At 45.4% G+C, this 19,804-nt stretch overlaps 4 protein-coding genes across 9 annotated transcripts; all 4 read right to left on the minus strand.

Annotated features, from left to right (window-relative positions):
- Positions 1 to 6: 6 nt before the first annotated feature.
- LOC113746023 (putative olfactory receptor 13C6) lies at positions 7 to 626 on the minus strand (the record flags this gene model as incomplete). The annotated part of the gene is given in 4 exon segments (XM_074527723.1): positions 7 to 238; positions 240 to 336; positions 339 to 461; positions 464 to 626. Coding segments are annotated over 4 exon segments (615 nt in total), but the record flags the coding sequence as incomplete, so codon positions are not given.
- Positions 627 to 1,294: 668 nt separating this feature from the next.
- On the minus strand, positions 1,295 to 2,177 carry LOC113746065 (olfactory receptor 1038-like). The gene is given in 2 exon segments (XM_027280334.1): positions 1,295 to 1,594; positions 1,596 to 2,177. Coding segments are annotated over 2 exon segments (882 nt in total).
- Positions 2,178 to 6,792: 4,615 nt separating this feature from the next.
- On the minus strand, positions 6,793 to 15,125 carry abcg1 (ATP-binding cassette, sub-family G (WHITE), member 1). Its single transcript, XM_010754389.3, has 15 exons — positions 15,063 to 15,125; positions 13,164 to 13,410; positions 11,105 to 11,222; positions 10,368 to 10,500; positions 9,978 to 10,028; positions 9,732 to 9,877; positions 9,526 to 9,649; positions 9,328 to 9,442; positions 8,936 to 9,081; positions 8,760 to 8,861; positions 8,511 to 8,679; positions 8,320 to 8,420; positions 8,063 to 8,221; positions 7,867 to 7,985; positions 6,793 to 7,689 (listed from the first exon to the last, which is right to left on the minus strand). Exons 1-15 carry the CDS (start codon positions 15,123 to 15,125, stop codon positions 7,461 to 7,463), a joined length of 2,022 nt encoding a protein of 673 aa, XP_010752691.2. The 3' UTR covers positions 6,793 to 7,460.
- An 876-nt stretch (positions 15,126 to 16,001) lies between these two features.
- Positions 16,002 to 19,615, minus strand: spcs2 (signal peptidase complex subunit 2). Of its 6 annotated transcripts, none has more exons than XR_003462637.1 (7): positions 19,539 to 19,615; positions 19,282 to 19,432; positions 18,771 to 18,854; positions 18,290 to 18,450; positions 17,956 to 18,090; positions 16,594 to 17,883; positions 16,002 to 16,411 (listed from the first exon to the last, which is right to left on the minus strand). XR_003462637.1 is itself a non-coding variant. In XM_010754388.3 (6 exons), exons 1-6 carry the CDS (start codon positions 19,598 to 19,600, stop codon positions 17,697 to 17,699), a joined length of 780 nt encoding a protein of 259 aa, XP_010752690.2. In that variant the 5' UTR covers positions 19,601 to 19,615; the 3' UTR covers positions 16,002 to 17,696. The 6 variants fall into 6 exon arrangements, 1 of the variants encoding a protein (XP_010752690.2); XR_003462635.1 differs by having other exon boundaries at positions 16,002 to 16,457; positions 16,544 to 17,883; XR_003462634.1 differs by having other exon boundaries at positions 16,002 to 16,457; positions 16,515 to 17,883.
- Between the last annotated feature and the right edge of the window lie 189 nt (positions 19,616 to 19,804).

The following is a 19,804-nucleotide window of genomic DNA, read 5'->3' on the forward strand; positions in this document are numbered from 1 at the left end:
AAAAAGGATTGGAAGCAGAGGAACTAAAACAGTGAGAAAAGTCCCAAAAAGTCCATAAATGTTGTTCACTTTGGTGTCAGAGCATGCAAACTTCACAACAAGATAGTTTTATGACAATACAAATGTTTATGATGTTTCCACAAGTGTCAGACGGATGTTTAAAGATAAAGTTATCATGTTAACAAAAGAACCACCATACCACAGAAATATAGTAACGGCCTTGTTAAATGTCATGTGTGTTATATTGTAGAGGACAACAGATGGCAAGATATCTGTCATAAGACATGACGGCTAAATTACAGAACTCTATACTTCCATAAGTATAAACACAGAAAATTGCAGGAAACAAAATGAAGCAGAGACAGTGTGAAGGTCAGAGAGAATCTGAATCAGAAGGAATGGGAAACAACCCTGTGCTACCATACAGTTCATCATAAACAGGCTGCACAGAAAGATGTACATGGTTCATGTAAACTTCTGTTCATGCAGATAACCACAATGAGAAGACGCGTTGACAATGTATAAACGAGGTAAACCAAAGCAGTTATCATGAAATAGAAATATCTTAAGTTTCCAACATTCAAAAAAGCTCCAAGAATAAAATAAGACAAAGTTGAATTCAGCATCTTTCTTAAATATGTAAATGAAATATGTTCATACTTGGGTCACCTGCTGAGCTACAGACTGCTGCAGCAACATCAGCCACCTTAAACCTCTTCAGAACCGTCCCAGAAGGCCAATCCTCCCTCAGTGTCATGGGCATAGTGGTGTGTCTGTGGACACCAACAATGTGGAACTCTGTGTGTTGTTCTGCCTGAACCTTCACAGCTTTACAATAACGCCAATATGAAGTGGACGCACAACATAGGTAACACAGAGGTTATCGTCTTATTGGCCAAATAAGGTGTTTTCCTCCAAAGTGTTTCCGACAAAGACCCAATCACCCAATATTGTTGGGTACAGAGTTATGTAGCCACAAAGATACGAGTCATTCAGGTCATGTATCCGTTGAAGGTAGTTGTAGTCAGCTGTGTTTGTTTTCTGCTCATCCAAGAAGCTTCCATCTAGAGAAGAACTACCTGACCAGGTGTCTCTGTGGGTCGTTAAGGTTGTTGTTGATGTACAGGTCTGGTCTCGTCACAAAAACAGTCAAGTCAGTTCAGTTAAACCAGTCCTGGTATTTGTAAATGCACTGACCACAAAAGGGAAAATATAATGAATCATTCAGACAATTTTGACAGGATGTCTTCGAGCACTCAACACTTTACAACAGAACATTGTTTATACGTATTTCTTATTTGGACATTTGCAGTCCGTACATGATCGGATTCAAAAGCGGTTGTATGATGAGAAAATACAGACATGAAAAGATTCGCAGTCCACCGGGTACACCGGTCATATCAAATCTACTCTGAAGTATTTCAGACAAACATCCAAAAGAAAAATTCAGAAGAGACACGAGTTGAGGTGTGCAGGTACTGACAGCTTTCTGTCTCATTTGTCTGGAACCAGAGAAACAGACTTTAAGAATTGTCATGTAAGAAAAAAGGATTGGAAGCAGAGGAACTAAAACAGTGAGAACAATCCCAAAAAGTCATAAATGTTGTTCACTTTGTGTCAGAGCATGCCAACTTCACAACAAGATAGTTATGACAATACAAACTGTTTATGATGTTTCCACAAAGTGTCAGACGGATGTTTAAAGATAAAGTTATCATGAATTTAACAAAAGAATACAACCATACCACAGAAATAAAGGTAACGGCCTTGTTAGATGTCATGCGTGTGTTATATTGTAGAGGACAACAGATGGCAAGATATCTGTCATAAGACATGACGGCTAAAGTACAAAACTCCACATGTGCATAAGTGTACAAACAGAAAATCTGCAGGAAACAAAATGAAGCAGAAACAGTGTGAATGTCAGAGAGAATCTGAATCAGAAGGAATGGAAACAACCCTGTACTACCATACAGTTCATTCATAAACAGGCTGCACAGAAAGATGTACATAGGTTCATGTAAACTTCTGTGCATGCAGATAACCACAATGAGAGACGTGTTGGAAATAATTATAACAAGGTATAATAACAAAGTTATCATGAAATAGAAATATCTTAAGTTTCCAACATTCAAAAAAGCTCCAAGAATAAAATAAGACAAAGTTGAATTTAGCATCATTCTTGATTGACGACAAACAAATCTTAAAAACATTAGCATAAATGTTTCATTCAAAACAAGTGTAAAGATTGTCACCCACCAGCTTCCTGTCCTCACCTCTGACTGTTGACCATAGCAACAAATGCTGTTTTATACCACAACAGGAGAGTCCCACGTCATTATCGTTAGTGCTACGTCAGCGTCGCCAACAAAACAAAAGCGGCCTGACCACAGTCGAACAGTCATTTCACTCACTGCTTTCAGATGTGCCTGAAGCTTCATTTGAAGCTTTCTCAATGTTTACTGTGACTTCATTTAGTGTAAGGATTGATTTGTATGGCTGATCATGAGATTGTTAAGAGCTTGAACTCTTGAAAAGGACTTAAAGAACTACTAATAAACCTGCGACAACACTGTCTGTCTGTCTGTCTGTCTGTCTGTCTGTCTGCATTTTGAGGGTCTATAAGATCATGAGCCAAAAAGGCTTACTGCAACATATATTGGACACCAAGGCCATGAATCAGGTTTAAGGTTTATTTATTAGAACCCAAAGGCTAAAGGCAAACATTTCAGACATCAAAACAAAAAAGGGTTTAAAAAGTCACGACAGTCCGATGCCGTACAGTACATGGGTGCTTCATCTCAGGTTAGCTTTGTTCAGTACAAAAACATTTCTGTAGCGTTGTCTTCCACAGACTGACGGCCCTTTACGCATTACGCTGCAGCTAAACTCTTTTTTACAGAGCGGTTACTAAATCATGACACAAAAAGACTCCAAAGAAAAGCATGATGAAAGACGTCAGGTCATCAGGGACAAGCCAAACTCTGCCTCACAGTTATTCCTAAAGGTCAATTCCCAAGACATCCGCAGCCGGGTGGACTGTTAATTAAGGACTCCTGCTATAATTTGAGAAATTTCTAGAACATCCAATCTGAAAACACAGAAGTGAAGAATATATTTAAATATCAACCTTGTGGTTGCTTAAATTTATTAGACCACCACCCAATGTAAGCTTTATTTCACAGCTGCCCTTCAATTAGCTTTGGTAAGTACTAAAATCACTTTTTATATCTCTGTGATGTTTAATACACCACTATGTAGACGCTCTTTAACCGAAATGTTATATATTTTTTCAAGATTATTTTTTTGGCCTTTTCAAGCTTTATTTGACAGAGACGGGGAATGACATGTGGGAAAGAGCCACAGGTCGGACTCGAACCCACGGCTTCAGCAGCACGGACTGAGCCTTCACACACAGGGCTGCTACCAACTGAGATAAACACCGGCCCACCGAAATATTTTTAATTATCCATGAATTTAATTAGACTGTTTTACAAATAAAACTGAATAATAAAGCACATTATTATTTCTTCATTAAGATGTTAAATCATAGTTATTTACTTTCATTCCTGAACAGAAGAATTCGTTTTTTAGAGTGTTTTGCTTGATTAATTTCCAGTGAGTTGGCTCAAATTTGGGATAAAGAAAAAGAAAAAGAAAGGCTCGGTTTGAAATCCTTCATTCCTGTTCAAAATGGTAAAACATGATGTAAAAATGTTTATAACAATAGAAGAATATATCTTTGAGGCACTCCAAAGACACATTTCATGTCAAACAAGACAAACTTTAATTGCAGCAGTTTAACTTAATCAGAACCACGCGAGATAAACTGGTGCAGTTTCCAAAGAGCCCAACCATTGTCCTGCAGAACATCAACTGTCAGTCTGTAGATCTGCACATTATATGGGGGGTGTTTCACTTTTTACTGCTGTTATGTCCAGAAAACTATCGACACTTCAAGAATCTGATTTCATATCCAACATTGTTTCACTGACCATTAAACTAATGTGTTCCCATGTTAGGCGTGTTGTCACAGAGCGGTCTGAGGGGAGGTCATTATCGTCCTCAGCCCTCTGTGGACCTCTGTGGACCAGTGAAACCAGTTTGAAGGTCTGCTCAGGCTGATTGGTCTCACTGGTTAACAGCTCTGACACTAATTTGCTTCAGAGGGAATTGGTGGAAACTAATGTGGCTAATGTGAAGAGACCTCTGGGACAAACATGTTGACTGGCTGAAGTGACCTTTGACCTGAGGGACTTGATTAATGAGCAGCACCTCCATCACCTGAGGACCCGGCAGATTAGTTTAGTTACAGACGAGGATAAAGTTTATGTGCATTATTTTAGATTATCGGGTCACTGAAATCATTTGTCAACATAATTTGATGCAACTACATTACATTACATTACATTACATTGCATTTAGCAGACGCTTTTATCCAAAGCGACTTACAGAGGAGGACATAAGCTGAGAAAGGTGTAAAGGACACAGAGTAGTTGTTAGTTTTGTTAGTTTTGTTAGGCAGGGAAGCATTCTGGAAACAGAAAGGTTTTTACAAGTTTTTTAAAGGTAGAAAGGGATGTTGCTGTTCTAGTAGCCGTTGGTCATTCCACCATTTGGGGACGACCACAGAGAAGAGTTTAGAGTGACCTCGCTTTGCGAGAGGCGAGGGTACAACTAGACGGTTTGTATGAGCGGAGCGTAACGCCCTGGTCGGGACGTGAGCCTTTAGTAAGACGCTGAGATAGGCAGGGGCAGATCCTGAGATGGTTTTGTAGGCTAGCGTCAGAGCTTTGTGTTTAATTCTGGCAGCTACAGGCAGCCAGTGCAGGTCGCTGAAGAGTGGGGTGACATGTGACCTTTTAGGTTGATTGAAAACCAGTCGCGCTGCGGCATTCTGGACCATTTGCAAAGGTTTGATCGCGCAAGCAGGTAGGCCAGCCAAGAGCGAGTTGCAGTAATCGAGGCGGGAGCTGACTGTAGCCTGAATCAGGAGCTGAGCGGCATATTGGGTCAGGTACGGTCTGATTTTTCTAATATTGTACAATGCATAGCGACATGACCTCGCTACGGAGGAAATGTGTTCAGAGAGAGAAAGACGATCATCTAGTACCACGCCCAGGTTTTTAGCAGCATGGTTAGGGGTAATAGTGACAGTACCAATTTTCAGGTTGAAGTCATGGCAGATTGACTCATGGGCAGGGATGACCAGGAGTTCGGTTTTTGACAGATTAAGCTGGAGATGGTGGTCTTTCATCCAAGTTGACAGATCAGAGAGACAGGCGGAGATGCGTGCGGAGACCGTGGTGTCGTCCGGCTGGAACGACAGGTATAGCTGTGTGTCATCGGCATAGCAGTGGTAGGAGAAGCCGTGTGAGCGGATAACATGGGACAGCGAGGTGGTGTAGATGGCAAACAGAAGGGGACCCAGCACCGACCCCTGCGGCACCCCCGTGGAGAGGGTATGAGTCAATGACAGACGACCTTGCCAAGACACTTTAAAGGAGCGTCCAGCGAGGTAGGACTCGAGTCAGGAGTAGGCAGAGCCTGTAATGCCCATGTTAGCGAGTGTGGTTAGGAGGGAACTACAAACGACTGTTGCCTCCATGGCTGGTGAACAGCTACTCAGTAAACATTCACAAATCTTATTTTACACTTAGTCACAACAAATTATGACCAGAAAATCACAACCTGCCATCACTTGTAGTCTGCACAGGACCTTGTTCGTGTCTACTTGATGACAGTTTGCACCTGATGCCGGACTGATGGACTGAAGTGAGTCCAGACATCTTAGCTAACCTTTTGTTGAACTCTAGTCCTCCTCTAGTGTCATCTGGACATGCAGGGCTCCAAAGTAAAGTTCACTAGAATATATGTCAGGTTAGACTTTCAAAATAAAGCTTGTCAGGTTCAAGTCCCAGGATGTTATGGTCCACAAAAACAACTGTGACCACAGAAGGCCTTGAGAAGGTCTCAAATACTGCAGCTTGGTCTGTGACCCTACACTTCAAGAAGCTTCAAGCTCTTCCTGGACCTCTCAGCTCTGGTCTGGTGTATCCAGAACCTTCTTCCCGATCACAGCAGAGACAAAAGTCCGAGTAGAGGTTCTCCCTGCCTTACCTAGTTACTGAACTGACTCAGCCTGGGATGCCAGGAGCCAAACACGGCAAGAAAACCACCTCGGCAGGCTGCTGTGTTCACTGTTAGACTGGACACTGCTGGTTCAGAGGTTCTGTCGCTGTGTTCACTGTTAGACTGGACACTGCCGGTTCAGAGGTTCTGTCGCTGTGTTCACTGTTAGACTGGACACTGCCGGTTCAGAGGTTCTGTTCGGTCACTGGTAGGTAGACGCTGCAATGCATAGCAGTGGGGGTGTAATGTACACTCACTGTTGACTACTGTAAACCCAATCTACATCTACAATAATATTCTGATCCAGTATTTGGCATTAATGATATGTACACATCCTGAACCTCATTGATCAGACGCTACACAGCTCAGAATGACATCACTGTGTGTGTATGCACATAATTCAACAGAAGTCCTGATGAAGTTAATGATGCACTCAGTCTGCTGGGCTGAGCGGCTCCACCTGCTGGTCAAAGAGGGACAGTACAGATCGACAGGGCTGTTGGTTGAGGGAGGTAAAAACCGAAGATCTTTTTAAAGAATACAAAATGTGAATTCAACATTTAAATGTTTTATTAATCACTTTAATATGAAACATTCACGTTAGCACTAAATGATAATTTCTGATGATCTGATGGATTTTTCAGAGTTTAATTATGTTTCTTATATTTGACTGTGTCTTTGGTTACACTGCATCTGAAAAGTATTCACAGCGCTTCACGTTTTCCACGTTATGTTACAGTTTTATTCCAAAATGGATTAAATTCTACACACAATACCCTCATAATGACAAAGTGAAAATAGTTTGACATTTGTATTTAATGAAAGTGGCAGTTTGTGTCATTTGTGTGTTTCTGTTAGACGTTGTGGGTCCAAAAAGTTTCAACATGACCCAGTACTGGGAGCTGTTGATCAATAAATGTGTCAGTCTTGTGGGAGTAATTAAATTGTTTATTCGTTTAGTCATGAACAGTTTGGATACAGAGTTTGGGTGGACAAAGTGTCTTCACCTCAGATAAAAACTAAATGAATATAAATGTCATCTCCGTCCTGAGACGGACCGAATCGTGAGTCCAGAGTCTGCACAGGCTTTTATTCTGAAAAGCGTACATGAAAACAGGTGTTCTCCAGTTCTGTGGCACAGTTAAAACTCAGGAGACCAGCTCCTGAGTCCTGCAGGACCTGACATGTCCTCACCTCGTCCCAAAGTAGATTCAGTGTTCACATGTAGACACTCCACAGCTACACGCTAACTTTGGCCTAAAGGTTTTTGTCCTAAAGCCCATCTGACGACACTGAGATCTTCTCCTCGTCCTGGTCCTGGTCCTGGTCTACCTCTCAGCACTGATCTTGTAGCGGAGGACAAAGTACGCAATGAGCCTCAGAGAGAAGAAGAAGATGGCGAGGACGATGAAGTCCAGGTAGAGTTTGGCGTCCAGCATGTCCAGCTCCTTCAGGATGGCCTCAGACTTCTGGAAGTGACACGTGTCGTCTTCATCACAGTGAAGATCCTCGCGGTCCAGACTGTAGATGGACAGGATGACGCCCTCGAACCCGTATCTGAAACATAACACACAACGTTATAATGTAGTCATGAGAAAAACCTGAAAACAAAAGGCTGCTCCAAACCCGGTCTGATCCGGCTGCTGAGCCTGGTTCTGTCCAGTTCCAGATAGCAGCAGTTAGTTAGTTCACTCCTTTCTTCTTCTATTAAAGTTATTCAAACAGCGTCCCCACCTGACGTAGGAGATGTAGGACATCCACTGCAGGTACCAGGGAATGGTGTCGAAACTGACAAAGAACCCCGAGAACAACAGAACAGGAATCGCCGTGACCGGGCCGACAAACGTTGCCACCTGCAGGAAACAAACGCACCTGAGTGAAGTGGTCAGGTGAAGTCACATGTCTGTGAGCTCACACAGGTGATACCGACCTGCAGCGAGGTGGAGGCGGCTCCGATCAGCAGACCCAGACTCTGAGCCACCAGAGAGGTCAGAACTCCCAGAGACAGGAAGAGGAAGAACCGCCCGGCGTCTGGAGGCTGAGCCGTCATCCAGTACACGATACTGCAGTACACCACCGGGAATACTACCTGTGCACAGGAGACACAGTACAGGACAGTATTCAGTACCAGGAGTACTACCTGTACAAAGGTCGCACTCTGAATCTGCACGGTTTACATGAAGTCACCTGAAAGGGGACGTCAGCCATCGTCTTGGCGAGGTAATACGCCTTCAGACTGTACCAGTAGTTCAGGTGTTCCCTCAGGAAAACTCCCATCTCCAGGGGAACTGAAGCACAAACAGAGGAATCAAAGATTTACTCTGAGATGTACTCGAGTATTTCAGTCCGGTACTCGAGTAAACAGCTGCCAGACTCACATGTGAGCACTGTGGGCATCAGAGCAGCAAACATGAGGAACAACATGGAGAAGAAGAGGAACCCCGAGTTACTGAGAACCTTCTTGGCCTCGTTCCCGATGCCCAGGTACAGCAGACCAATCAGAACACCAATCCCGATGTGAGAGGAGATCCTCAGGTGAGTCAGCACCTGCTCGACCAATGAGAACGTGTCACGTGTTACTGTGTGTCAGCTGCAGTACCGGCAGTACCCAGCAGGTGTTTCCTCACCGAGTCTCTGAGGATGCTGAGGAACGTTCTTCTGAACAGGATGGAGAACTGAGTCATGCAGCTGGCCGAGAAACTGTGACAGCCTTCAGACGACGAGCTCTCCTGACAACAAACACACCACAATGTCAATCACTGATCAATAATCAATCAGGTCAATGTGTGTGTTTGTTTTTCACCTCCTCTGTGCGCTGCCACAGGAGTGGGTGGAGGTTAGCGTCTCCGTTCAGTTCAGTCTGACAGTCCATCTCACACTTCCGGTCCTGGACGGCTTTGACCAATCGGATCATCTGATCTCCGTACTCTCCGGACGCCACCTCCATCACTGATGGAGACAGGAAGTCATGTGACTCATGTGACAGGAAGTTCCTCCAACATCCACCAGATGCTTCAAACATCAGTTTGATTAGTAACTAAGTACACATTCAAGGTACTTTACTCGAGTATTAACTTTGCACCTCTACTGCTCCACAAATGTCTTTAGTTACTTTTCAGATTACATAATGTCTCAGTGATGTCACAGCTCCTGTTTGTTCAGAACACCATAAAAGGACATTAAGTTGTTTCTTACCAAAGTCAGCCGGGTTGTGGTATGTGGGGCAGTTGAGTCCGAGGTCTCTCAGGTAGGGGACCAGACTGGAGACTTTTCCTCTGTAGATACACTGACCCTGACTGAGAACGTAGAGCTGAAACACAGACAGACACTGTAAAGGTGCCACAGATCGCTGTGGCTGTTGGGTAATGTAGTACTATGTGTGTGTGCGCTCACCTTGTCGAAGAGTTCAAACAGTTTGGCGCTCGGCTGGTGGATCGTACAGATGACGGTCCGTCCCCCCCGAGCCAGAGCTTTCAACAGAGAGACCACCTGGAAACAAGACGAGCTGTCCAGACCGCTGAGACACAGAGACACGAGTCCAACGGTCAGCGTCCTACAAACAACTCACAGGAAGTCCGGCGACAGGAAGTGTTTCTGACCTGGTGGGTTCGTCGAAGAACATGACCGGTGGATTATTGACGAGCTCCAGAGCGATGGCCAGTCTCTTCCTCTGACCCCCCGACAGGTGAGACGTCCTGGTTTTTGCACATTCCAGTAACCCCAGCGCCATCAGGATCTCCCGGACCTGAACCCACGCACACACATATACCAGAACCCAGAAGTGCTGCTTTAGAACCTCTGACATCAACATGTGGTCCAGAAAGTGGTCTGCGATCAGAACTCACCATCTCCCTCCGAGCCTCCACCTTCTCCTGCAGCTTCAGGTTCGCTGAAACCTGCAACAAGATCCATCAGTTGAAACTGGGCTACAGAGTCCACATGGAACCAAAACCTGCTGGAACTGGGCTACAGAACCAAAACCTGCTGGAACTGGGCTACATAGTCCACATGGAACCAAAACCTGCTGGGACTGGCCTACAGAACCAAAACCTGCAGGGACACTGAAACTGGACTACAGAGTCCACATGGAACCAAAACCTGTGGTACACTGCAGGAAAAACTAAAAATACTGCATGAACCAGAACTGTACTGCGTTCTGTGGTACAATTCTGTGTATTAGTGATGTGCAGTACTCAAGTACTTGAAGTAGTGTATTAGAGATCAGGTGTTGGTACCATCATGGCCTCCTGGACGGTCAGGTGGGGCAGCAGCATGTCGTCCTGCATGATGTAACAGGAAACCTTCCTGAAGGATCGCAGGTCTCTGGGCTGACTGTTGATCAGGATCTCCCCCTTCATCCCGGTCTGCCTGTCCACAGAGACAGAACCACAGAACCACAGTGAGACTGGACCACAGTGAGACAGAACCACAGAACCACAGTGAGACTGGACCACAGTGAGACAGAACCACAGAACCACAGTGAGACTGGACCACAGAACCACAGTGAGACTGGACCACAGTGAGACAGAACCACAGAACCACAGTGAGACTGGACCACAGTGATATAACAAGTACAAGTACATATATATATAATACTATTTATATATATTTATATATGTACTTGTACTTCACTTGAGTGTTTATGTCATGCTCATTAAATTAACTCCATATTCAAACAGTTATAAATGTTAATCTGCATAATGAGTACTTTTACTTTGAGAATACTTAGTACATGTAGACAATACTACAACACACATAGTAGTACTTTGACTGGACTGAGTACTGTTGTCATTTTTATATTTGATTCCGTCAGATCAGGTAGGTGGTTTAATTTACTGCACAGGAACTTCAAAGAGTACTTCAATAAAGTACAGCAAAGTACTGTATACATTTGTCTATAATACTTTCCTTAAATATTAAAAACCTTATAAAAACTTGATTAATCCATGAGATATGGAGCACCTGTACTCACCTGTACCCGGCCAGGATGTTCATGAGGGTGGACTTGCCGGCTCCGGACGGTCCCATGATGGCCACCAAGTCCCCGCTGGTGAATTTCCCAGAGATCCCTTTGAGCAGCGTCTTGTAACCTGAGACGGGACAGAAACAATCAGTGCTGAAGGTTCCCAGCCCGGCTCAGAGACGCTCTTTGTCCTCCAGCCCGCCGGCTTCAGGTTTCACCTCAGTGTGGACCACTTTCTGTCCAGCTGGTTTCATGTGGAGTCTCAGTGAAACTGAACTCAGATCGACTCAGCTGAACTCAGATCGACTCAGCTGAACTCAGATCGACTCAGCTGAACTCAGATCGGCTCAGATCGACAGATCATCGCTCGTTTATTTCAGTTTATACTCGCTGTGAATGGACTGACTGAAGATGTTTAAGAAATGTATTTATATTATCATGAAGAAAACCTGAAGTCTGAGAAATACTCTCAAGCATAAATTCATTTTATTACTTTGAATAAAATCATCTGATTTAGTGAATTGAATCAAGTTAAATAAATAACTGCTGCAGTTTATCTGCTGATGGAGCCGAACACTCGTTAACGAGATTTAAGATTTAATCAGATTTAATCCTGCACGACCGACAGTAACCTCTACACACTGTACTGCAGTACTACACACTGTACTGCAGTACTACACACTGTACTACACACTGTACTGCAGTAACACACACTGTACTGCACACTGTACTGCAGTAACACATTGTACTGCAGTACTACACACTGTACTGCAGTAACACACACTGTACTGCAGTAACACACACTGTACTACACACTGTACTGCAGTAGTTTTGTCATTAAATCAAACAGCTGTAGGTGTCTGATGAATTAATGAATGAATTAAAGTCATAACGAGGTGAGTTGTTCGCCCTCAGTATGGACTGTCAGGTACATCCAGCAGATTACTGACGATGACCTGCAGTGACCTCACAGGGCACTCGAGGAATACCCACAATGCAACAGGATCATCATGATCACCATCAGGAGTGTTTCACACCTGAGCAGGTGAAGAGTGACAGCGGCTCACTGAGGAATGTACTGAGTACTACTGCACTGCAGTACACTGTGTACAAGTACTGTGAGGACCAACGTGCTCTGACAAACATTCATTTATCTGAAGTCGTCTTTGTCGAAGTCGAGTCGCTCTTTGTTTGGGGAATCTTTAGAAACGAGTTCCGCCTCGTCAGGTTTCGTCTCTTTTGTCCTGAAACACGAGACGAGCGTCTCTGCTGTGATTGTATCAGAGACGAGGAGGCCGGGGCAGTAATCCCTCGTTTCAGACTGACAGGTGTTTTTATTTTCCCGCTGCGTGACGGAGCTGCTTCTAATCTGACCTGCAGCTATTTACAGCCGAACGGGATTAACGGGATTATAGCCCGATAATCCAACACACGGCATCCCGAAGCAGACGCTGATCACAACAAAACTGCTGCTCGCCGTTCCACTGAAGCCTGCAAGGAAGATAAAGGTGCTTCAAAGGTTCTTCAAAGGTTCTCTACAGGTTCTCTACAGGTTCTCTAAAGGTTCTCCAAAGGTGCTTCAAAGGTTCTCTAAAGGTTCCTTAAAGGTTCTCTAAAGGTTCTTTAAAGGTCCTTTAAAGGTTCTCTACAGGTTCTCTACAGGTTCTCTAAAGGTCCTTTAAAGGTTCTCTAAAGGTCCTTTAAAGGTTCTCTAAAGGTTCTTCAATGGTTCTCTAAAGGTTTTTTAAAGGCTCGTTGGCTGATGGTGAAACAACTTGAAATAATCGACTCATGTGACGTCAGAAATGGTCTTTGATTGGACGATAACTGACTTTAAGTCTGTTGATTTGACGTTTCACGTCACGAGGCCTGATCGGTGTGTCACGTGACCTCCAGGTGTGTTTCTGTCTGCAGTTCGTTGACCGACGTTAACCTGTCGAACGTCTCTGATCCTCGGACACAAACAGACCTGAGGTCAGCCGTCAGCACAGATTACTTCAGCGTTAAAGGTGATTTGTGCTCAGTCAGCAGCACGCAACAGGAAGTACACTGAGAGGGCGGGACTCACCTTTCTTCCTCCACCAGGGTCCCTCTCTGACCGAGTACGACACGTCCTTGAACTCGATGTTGACCGCCGGTCTCCGTGGTAACGAGGAGAACCTCTGGGCCTCCGTCAGGTTGTTGTCCACCTTCTTCAGGTGCACCTGCAGCAGCGGCGTCTGCTGGCTGCCCACCGGCCACTTGTTGACCACCTCGTCCATACAAACGCACACCGTCCGGGGGTCCAACATCAGGTCCGGGGGCCCGTTGGTGTTCTGAGATGAGGTGTGAACCAAACCAGTTAGACTGTTTCAGCTGTTTGTCTTACATATGAGAGAAGACAGGAAGTTAATCACACCTGAGCGTGATGTCAGAGGAAGTGTAACTTTAAGGACGCTCTTTGAAAAGAGTCCAGACGGTGGAAACCTGAGTCGGCACAGACCGCCACCGGAGAGCGAGGAAACAGGCCCGTGAACGGCAGCCCGATAAAACCCGGTACCTCTGGGTACATCGACATTTTACAGGTGGACTGACACGGAGAAACAATCAGTCAAACCAACCTGAGAAGAATCCACACCTGACTTCAGCAGCAGGTGGTGTTCAGGTGTGACAGGTGCTGGGAAGTCTTACAACATGTAAAGGTTCAGCCTCAGCTCACCTTACAACCCCGACCCAACCGTCAGCTGATCGACAAACATGAAGTACTCGAGTACTTTGAGTCAACCGTCAGCTGATCGACAAACGTGAAGTACTCAAGTACTTTGAGTCAACCGTCAGCTGATCGACAAACGTGAAGTACTCGAGTACTTTGAGTCAACCGTCAGCTGATCGACAAACATGAAGTACTCGAGTACTTTGAGTCGATGTTTTTGTTTGTGTGTCGGGGCGTGGCACTAATCTGCAGGAGGTGACTGTCGGACAGAGAACAGCTCAGTCAGCGGATTGACCCCGAGAACAAACAGACTGTGAATCAGCACGGACACGCTGCCGTTAGCTGCTGTTAGCTCAGTCTGTTAGCCGGGGGACTGTTAGTGTTTGGACCACTGGGAAGAAGAAGAGGAGGCTCACAGGCCCGGCGGCACTGACCTGGAGCGGAACCGGTGTAGGTACCAGATCAGCTCGGGGTCCTTCGTCTGCTGATGATGTCGTACAATATGATTGGCTGTACGCCTGAATGGGAGCACATTGTGATTGGATGTCGTCATAGCAACTCGATAAACGCTGTACGTCGATGCGATATATACCTGTAAATGTTCCAGTTAATTACCTTCATGGTGTCAGCCAGCATCAATAAATTAAATTGCACATCGTGAAAATCGTGTGACGTAATCAGCAGATGAAGGACCGCGAGCTGATCTGGACCTACACCGGGGTCATGCCAGAACCTCAGAACTTCAGTCTCAGTTTCACAGTTTTAACTCGTCAGACATCAGGATGAAAATCGTGTTTCATGAAATTTCTTTTTTATCAAATATAAAGAAACAGATTCAAAGTTTCGTCTGGATCAGGCTGCACCTGGTCAGGTGAGCAGATCAACCATCTCAAGTTAACTGATGAACATGACACAACTTCAAGTTCACTCAACAAACGTCTGCAAATGTTTTTTCAGAAAAATCTAAACAAAACAAACTTTATTCAAATGAATTTAAACATTAAATGTGTCATGCAGCTTTAAGATCAGACTAATGTCAAACACTGATCAGCTCTGAACATTCAACTTTACTTCTGGTTTGTCTCTAAGAGTCCTGGTCCTGGTCTAGTCCTGGTCTTGGTCTGGTCCTGGTCTAGTCCTGGTCTGGTCCTGGTCTGGTCTTGGTCTAGTCCTGGTCTGGTCCTGGTCTAGTCCTGGTCTGGTCTTGGTCTAGTCCTGGTCTGGTCCTGGTCTGGTCTTGGTCTAGTCCTGGTCTGGTCCTGGTCCAGTACTCACCATGATGATGGAGTTGGTGACGGTGGGGTTGTGGACGGACCAGGCGGCCATCAGACAGGCCATGGCCGAGAGACAGAAACAGTCTGATCAGCTCAGAGACACGCAGAGAGACACAGAGACTGACCACGCCCACCGTGACGTGACCACACCCACCTGTGTGAAGACTCCGCCCCCTACTGTTGGATTGGTGGAAGTGCAGACCTGCAGGTATAGGCACACTGTACTGCAATAATACACATACAGTGTGTGTTACTGCAGTAATACACACTGTACACACTGTACAGTGTGTAGTACAGTGTGTAGTACTGCAGTACAGTGTGTATTATTGCAGTACTACACACTGTACTGCAGTAATACACACTGTACTGCAGTACCACACACTGTACTGCTGTACTACACACTGTACTGCAGTACTACACACCTGCTGTACTACACACTGTACTGCAGTACTACACACTGTACTGCAGTACTACATACTGTACTACACACTGTACTGCAGTAATACACACTGTACTGCAGTACTACACACTGTACTGCAGTACTACATACTGTACTGCAGTAGCATGAATGAATTTAAATGAATTAATCAGCTCAGCTTCATCATTAAATCTGTCATCAGCAGATGATGTCATAGGTGGATCATGTGACCTGTGTCATGTGATGACAGGTCACACAGTTCAGATTAATTAATTAATTGAAGTCAGCAAACCGACCTCAGACTCCGCCCCCTGCTGTCTGATTGGTGGAAGTGAACAAATGTAATGAATAAATTAATTATTGAGGGTTTTCTTCTTCTGATACTTTGATTTTATTCTTTAAGAAGTCCAGCAGCTCCACCTGGAGGCTAAATGTTGGTACTGCAGCATCAGACTGTGATCACTTCCTGTGTGATCACTTCCTGTTGGACGGCGTGTAAAGAAGACAAACAGGAAACGTTCATAAAATGCTTCGTGACATCATCTTTAATGTTTTCACTGACCGGGAGACACAACGTCAAACATTCAACAACAAAACAAAGGATTGGTCGACAGTCAGTGCACTTCCTGCTGGATCACTTCCTGCTGGAAGGCAGCGTCATGTGCGTTAGCATCGTTAGCATTCACCAACGAATGCTAACGATGCTAACGTGACGTTAACGCTCGTCTGAAAATTAAGTTCAAACATAGAAACAACCAACGTGACGCCTGCTTCACCCTTCACGTGGCTCCGCCCACAGTGACACATCACGCCGTGATTGGTCGATGACTGAGTTTCACTGCACGATGAGAAACTTTGAAGCTGAAATGTCCGAAAAATACTGAAGACCAACGCCTGACCTGACCAACGCCTGACCTGATCCAACGCCTGACCTGACCCAACGCCTGACCCAACGCCTGACCTGATCCAACGCCTGACCTGACCAACGCCTGATCCAACGCCTGACCTGACCCAACGCCTGATCCAACGCCTGACCTGATCCAACGCCTGATCCAACGCCTGACCTGATCCAACGCCTGACCTGACCAACGCCTGACCTGATCCAAAGCCTGACCTGATCCAACGCCTGACCTGATCCGATGACTAGCTGTTGAGAGTCCCCACATGAAAAGGTGACGAAGGCTCAGTCGGCTGAAGAACTAAACACGTTTTCTTGATGTCACTGTGATGTCACTGTGATGTCATAACACCGACAGGTAAAGCTGGAAGTTTTGTGACATTTTACAAAGATTTAAACAAACAAAAAACTGAAGAAGATAGAAGGAGCGTTTAGTTTGTGAGTTGGTGGCAGACGATGGATCAAAGTTCACGAGTTGATTTATGTGGAAAAAAGAAGCTGCAGAGAGAGAACCAATCACAGGGAACAGGAAGTCAATCAACGTTAGCACCTGTACGTGACGACGCCGAAAGAGACTGCGGAGGATGTCATCACACTGACCACGTGAACTCACGTGACCGCAGGCTACTTTGTTGACGGGCTAACGTTGGCTTCTTGGATTCCCGTCCAGAACCAGAGAACCCAGAAAGGTCCGAGTCTACAGCGGGTTCAAACCAAGAACTTCTCACTGTGAGGTGACGAGGCAAAGAACCAGAGCGACGTGAACTTCCCGCTCCACCTAACAACAACATGTCATCCCTGCAGGTTGAACACAGCAACAATCCCACGAGCGCCTGGATCATCGGCAACGCACCACTCGTCAGGAAGAAGCAGAATCCAAACTTCTGATGAGTTTCCAGACCTTTCGGTCACACCACGTGGTCTTCCTCAGTTTGGTCAGTTGTCATGGAGATGGTTTAGTTGTTGCCAGAGACAGGCGACCATGTTATCCACGATGTCTCCATGACAACCGAGAAAACTCACAAGGACACAGGGCGGAGGTGAAAACACAAAGAGGACGACGTCGTGAGGATTGTTGGACAAAATCTGTAAATTCAAGAACTTTTAATGACCCTCAAGTCTCCTTAAATTCACAAACGTTTAAGGATTTTCAAGGACCCGAGGGAACCTTGAAGACAAGCCTGTGTTTGTAGACAAGTTTGGAAAATGTCAAAGACGTAAAAAAAAAAGGCTGACAAACAACAAACTGTCACAAGACAAGCTGTGATTGGTTCTCTCTCTGCGGTGGGCTGTGATTGGCTGTGAGGGTGGCGGTAGCTTTATTTGGTCTTCTTGTCAGAGGCGAGCGTGTCGTGCAGTTTGGACACGCTCTTCTCGAAGTGGTCCATCACCAGAGTCCCGTTGTCGTCGAAGAACACCGACACAGACTTGGTGAACTCGGCCTCTCTGAAGCTCTTGGACTTCCCGTCAGTGAAGGACACTCTGAGCGTGTACTGGTCATCGAACCTGTGACACGACACGTTCATGAGATGACGGCACAGAGAAAAGACAGAGTGCATGCTGGGTAAAGACTCTGACCTTTTGAGGGAGGACGAGAGCTGCCAGACGTGGTCCGGATCCATCCCGGCCGGATCTTTCTGCAGCGCCACCAAGAAGATGTTCTTCTCTTTGTATGACGTGTACAGAGTCAGGATGCCCATCATGATGAAGTACGTGAAGAACATGTGGTCAAGGAGCATCAACCAGAACCAGGACCGGGTCCTGTTCCAGGTGCAGGACCTGGACCAGCACCTGGACCACAGATCAGGACCTGAACATGAGCAACAACAGAGTCTGACTGTAGCTGACACCTGTGGACTAACAGACACCACCAGGTGAGCTCACCAGGTGAGCTTCCTGTGTTGAAGGATATGAGATGACGCAGCAGGCCAGGACCGGTCTGGACTCGGGGAACGGGTGCAGGTAGTCCCAGACCAGAGCCAACATGGCGAACAGACAGGACACGGTGCAGATCAGCAGACGGCCGTCCACCAGCTGGAAGTTCTCCATGTAACCGAACTTCTCCAGGAGCACCTGAAGGGGGCACAGCAAGGTTAGTACTTCAAAATAAAAGAGGCAAACATCACTGATGGTCTTTCACAATAAAAGCATAATGCACTGAATGGTCTTTCAAAATAAAAGTATGATGCATTGAATATTATTTCACAATAAGAGCATGGTGTATGGAATATTCCTTCACAATAAAAGCATAATGCATTGAATGATCTTTCAAAATAAAAGTATGATGCATTGAATATTATTTCACAATAAGAGCATGATGTATGGAATAATTCCTTCACAATAAAAGCATAATACATTGAATGGTTTTCCAGAATAAAAGCATGGACGCGGACCTTCTTAGCAGCATCGTCCAGGGAGTTCTTCACAGCGGCTCCGTCCCATTTATCGATTTTAACGGGTTTCTCATCGATTCTCCACTGAAACACAAAACATGACGTCATCCTTATGACGTCATCGTCATCCTTATGACGTCTCACTGATGAGGATATTAATGAGTTGATGAGTGTTTTAAAAATTATATTTCAGTTTAACTCTCTCACACACACACACACACACACACACATATATATATATATATATATGTGTGTGTGTGTGTGAGAATAATATATTTAATATATTATTCACACACACACATTATACATATTATATATATTAACGCTGTTTCCGGTTCGCGGTAGCTCAGCCCCGCTGCAGCGTGTCACTGTCCCCGGCTCACAGAGCTCTAAGCCCGGCCCTGCTGCAGCCTGAGCCCGGCTCTCCGCTCCCAGCCCCAGAGCCCGGCTCTCGGCTGCATGCTCCCCGCTGTGCTCGCCTCCTGCCCGGGTAGATGAACACGGAGCTCACCTTCTCCAGCAGCCCGCTCCTCCCGTTCCTCGCAGCAGCCATCTTCTCGGACCTGTGACCTGGAGGCTCCTGATTGGCTGTCACCGAACAACAACGATTTGAACTGAAGACGGCGTGTGACGTCAGCGCGTCGGCGTGCGCGCTCCTGTTCCTATACGTTTTTACAAAAATCACTATTAAATGTAATTTAATCAAACGTGATTAATTAAGCGAATGAAATAAATGTAAATATAAATCAGTGTTATTTAAGTGTGTACCTGAAGTTTATTTTACTGAAGTAGTATTCTAACTGTTGTATTTGTACAATGTCTGATTTCATCTGAAAGTAGCTCAAAGAAACAGAAACATCAGTCTGGATCATCTCACTGACTGAGGTTACCTGTGCACAGGTGAGTCACAGACAGAAGAGGGGTTCACGACTGCTCTGGAAAACAGAGCAACAATTTAACAATCTGTGGATGTCATCGTCTTCATCGTCACTTCATCACATCGGTCAAAGATTCAGCCAATCAGAAGTGAGGAA

This window comes from Larimichthys crocea, chromosome VII (assembly GCF_000972845.2).
Source record: "Larimichthys crocea isolate SSNF chromosome VII, L_crocea_2.0, whole genome shotgun sequence".
Classification (NCBI taxonomy): Eukaryota; Metazoa; Chordata; class Actinopteri; family Sciaenidae; genus Larimichthys; species Larimichthys crocea.